Source organism: Nothoprocta perdicaria, unplaced genomic scaffold, assembly GCF_003342845.1.
Source record: "Nothoprocta perdicaria isolate Ctin4 unplaced genomic scaffold, notPer1 scaffold_3, whole genome shotgun sequence".
Taxonomy (NCBI): Eukaryota; Metazoa; Chordata; class Aves; order Tinamiformes; family Tinamidae; genus Nothoprocta; species Nothoprocta perdicaria.
Window position 1 is genome coordinate 2,900,936 of NW_020455532.1, and position 3,812 is coordinate 2,904,747.

Here is a 3,812-nt window from a genome sequence, read left to right on the forward strand (position 1 = left end):
CCGACACCTCCCTGCGCCCTGCACCGACAGCACCGGGATCCCAGCACCGACACGTTCCTATGCCCCGTCTTGGCAGCGCCGCGACCCCAGCCCCGACAGCGTCTCCAGCAGCAGCCAAGGCTCAAGCCCCTGCACGACCCCCAGCCCCGGGACAGCAGGGCAGGGCACCCTGCAGGCTGCACGGGACCCGGCCCCGGCCAAGCGCGGTGCCCCGAGCCCTGCAGCTGCGAGCAGCAGCCCCGGGATGCTCCCCGAGCTGGGGTTGGAGCTTTGGAGAGGAGGGGAACACGGTGGCTCTGGTGTCCCCAGGCACTGTGCACTCCCCAGGGCCAGCCCCCTGCAGACCCCTCTCTTTCTGGTTGCAGGTGCCTTCTGCATTCCCTTGTACGTGCCCTATGTGCTGACAGGGAGATGGATCTTCAGCAGAAGCCTCTGCAAACTGTGGCTCGTAGTTGATTACCTGCTCTGCACCTCCTCGGTCTTCAACATCGTCCTGATTAGCTATGACAGATTTCTCTCTGTGACAAGAGCGGTGAGTCCTGCCGTGGCTGCTGAGAAGGGAATATTCTCCCCTTGCATTATTCTCCAGATTTGTTGCAATAATTAAAAGCCTTTTGAATCCTCCAAAAATTAGGAATTTCAGCCCGCTGATGGAAAGCAATAATTATCCACAAATACATAATTCAGCTTTGGTTTCAGACTAGTATTTCTGGCACAATTAAATCATTTAAGGTTCAAACCCCATTGTGCAGGTGTTCCCTTCTCAGACGCCAGGAAGATAATATCCAAGTGAGTCAGCGAGTTAAGCAGATCTATTACCGACTTCCAGGGGCTTGTTATCTCCAGGAACAAACAAGGGGGTTGCAAGAGGAGCCCCGGCTTCTCCTTGGCTACCAGGGCAGTCTGTCTCAGCTCCACTTCTTCAGGGTGCTGCCTGAGGTGTTTAGGTACTATGGTAGAAGATCAAAATACTCAGCATTTTGCAGGAGGCAGCTCAGATCCGTTGTGTGCTGTTTCCCCTCTGGTTCCAGGTATGATACAGTCCAGCTACAATAAGCCCAGGTTAGAGAACTAGAGCAAAATCTCTGCCTGAGGTTGATGCCCGGGAGGTGCAGAGAGCAGGCAGGGAGCAAGGGGCTGCCAAGCTCCATCCGAGTCAGTACATTTCCACTGAGAAAAGCCAAGTTTGTTTTTGGAGCTGCAAGACGGGGGTTCTAAGTCTTCCCTGCAGGAGTGTGATTTACCCAGCAATTGCTCTTGTTGCCTATGGCACATGAATTTGTCGCACTGCTGGGATATTGCCTAGCAACTTTACCAGAAACGCTAGTGGTTCCTTTGCGAGGAGCCTCGTCCAGTTGGCCTGTGTGGTCACCCCTAAGCAAGGATGTCCCCCTTGCAGGTCGCCTACAGAGCCCAGCAAGGCAATACCAAGCAAGCAGTGCTGAAGATGGTGATGGTTTGGGTGCTGGCCTTCCTGCTCTACGGACCTGCCATCATCAGCTGGGAATACATATCGGGCCGGAGCACCATTCCCACCGGCGAATGCTACGCCGAATTTTTCTACAACTGGTATTTTCTCATGACAGCCTCTACGCTGGAGTTTTTCACCCCTTTCATCAGTGTAATGTTTTTCAACTTGAGCATTTACCTGAACATACAGAAGCGCACCAAAATACGCCTGGATATTTTCCACAAAGTGCACCAGCAGTCCTTCGCTGAAGAGGTGGAAACGAGCCCAGAGGAGAAGCTTTCTTTGAAATGCTGCAAGTGGGAGCAGAAGGAGGCAGCTGAAACCCTCGACCTCTCCAAGAGCAAAGCACAACAAAGCACAACGAGCGCAAAGGATGCGCTGACAGCCGGCCCGGAGAGCTGTGGAAAACCAAAACATTACCACAAAAAATGCTGTAAAAACTCAGCATCCACGCTGTCCTTAGAAAAGCAAATGAAGATCGTCTCCCAGAGCATGACTCAACACTTCAGGCTCTCCAGAGACAAGAGAGTGGCCAAATCGCTGGCAATAATTGTAGGCATCTTTGGGATTTGCTGGGCACCGTACACGCTCCTCATGATCATCCGGGCGGGCTGCCACGGCCACTGCATCTCTGATTACTGGTACGAAACTTCCTTCTGGCTGCTGTGGATCAACTCTGCCGTCAACCCCATCCTGTACCCGCTCTGCCACTACAGCTTCAGAAGAGCTTTTATTAAGCTCCTCTGTCCAAAGAAGCTGAAGATTCAACCTCACAACCCGCTTCAGAACTGCTGGAAGTGAAGCCAGCCCAGCGTAGGGGTGAGAAGAGCCTCTTAACTCACCTGTGTTACAAGCAGTACTGTAGTTTGCTTCCCTGGAAGAGTCTAGGGGGATATGAAGGCAGCAATGAGATCAAGACTAATTTCTTCTTCCAGTCCATCATCAACAACAAAACATACAGAGTGGAGGGGTAAGTTTTGGGCATTGCCAGGGCTCCTCAAGTGTGCAACCCACACGTAAAGATGCCACAGAAGAGCTCTGCTGCCACCTAGGCAGCCAGAGAGGCACCAGCATTTTCTTAAAACCAACAAAAATAGAACCAAAAATAGAAATCGACAAGAACAAATTACAAATATCTAACTTAAAAAACACCAGACTGAGCTACAACTTGTCTGCATTCAAACCAGATGTTTTTGAGAGTTTTCTTACACTTATATTATGTACATGCAGTGATGCAAAGTTTCAAACTTTCTTTCAAGAGAAAAATCACCTAACCCGTCATTACTGCTGCTACAACTACAGCCATAATCCAGATCCCCATTGCAGATGGTGTAACGGGTATTTTCCCCMCAAAGGGTAAATCTTTGCCCTCAGGAGTTTAAGGCCAGGTTTAGGTGGCCCCAGCATCCTCAAGCACCCTGTTTCCTGATCCTTGCTTCTAAGGATCAGCATGGGTATTTCTTGATTCTTTTTTGATCTTCTTCTTGATTTATTGATCATCACCTTGATTTCTGTGTATTCTTCACACTCTTGCCTCCTTTGGGAAGCTTACCTCTCTTCCCTCAAGCATGGTGCCACGTCCTCCAGTGTCCTTGTCTGCTTTCCCCATTTAGGCTGTCACGTATAGACACAAGTATCAGGCACATTGAGGCTGTTTGCCTGGCTTTGCTATGGAGAGGATGGAGAAGAGGAACGCGATGGGAATGACTTCCAGGTGGGAGATGCCCAGCAAKAGCAAGTGCAGTCACTGGTCCTCACAGATGAGTCAGCAAGTCACCCAAGCATCAAATTCTTTTCAAGCCATCTACAAGTTTCACAGCTGCAGTGCTAGATTCAAGAGACCAGGGCTCTATCATCAGTCAGTCTTAATGTGAAATATTGGTCATTTTGTCTCTGTTTCCCATTTCATACTTCACAGTAACCTATTTAGCCTCTAATTTCTGTGGGAACAGAGGTAGTACGGTCATAAAGCAAAAGCAACTCCCATTGTTCAGTGCTGTCGTAATACTAATACATAATTAGTTGCCATGGCAAAAGCTCATATCCAACAGTATTGTACAGGGGAGCTCAAAATCATAAGTCTGAAAAATACCTTTCCAAATAGAACCCCAAATACTGTAAAGTAGTCCCCAAAAGCTTAGGATGTCGTGATTGCCTATTACACTTAGCTGCTGTGAGCAAACTGCTTCTTGGCTGTTGCTAGGAATAAAAGAAACAATATTTTTGGACTTTACTGTTGATAGATCAATATTGTCAGGTTTAAAATGATGTCTTGTTCAGTGAATATGATATTTCAGTCTTGTAACAATCTCCTTCAGACCATTATACGTGAGTTAAGACA

At 48.7% G+C, this 3,812-nt stretch overlaps 1 protein-coding gene across 1 annotated transcript; it reads left to right on the forward strand.

The window, feature by feature from the left end:
* Window positions 1-244: 244 nt before the first annotated feature.
* Window positions 245-3,457, forward strand: HRH3 (histamine receptor H3). The gene is made up of 2 exons (XM_026042007.1): window positions 245-532; window positions 1,400-3,457. The coding sequence occupies exons 1-2, from the start codon at window positions 245-247 to the stop codon at window positions 2,270-2,272; spliced, it is 1,161 nt and encodes a 386-aa protein (XP_025897792.1). The 3' UTR covers window positions 2,273-3,457.
* Window positions 3,458-3,812: the final 355 nt, after the last annotated feature.

Bases quoted from the DNA above. Each gene is read 5' to 3' on its own strand.
- HRH3 (XM_026042007.1), top strand. From the start codon at position 245: ATGCTCCCCGAGCTGGGGTTGGAGCTTTGGAGAGGAGGGGAACACGGT. The intron at 533-1,399 runs GTGAGTCCTGCC...TCCCCCTTGCAG, and splicing joins TTCTCTCTGTGACAAGAGCG to GTCGCCTACAGAGCCCAGCA.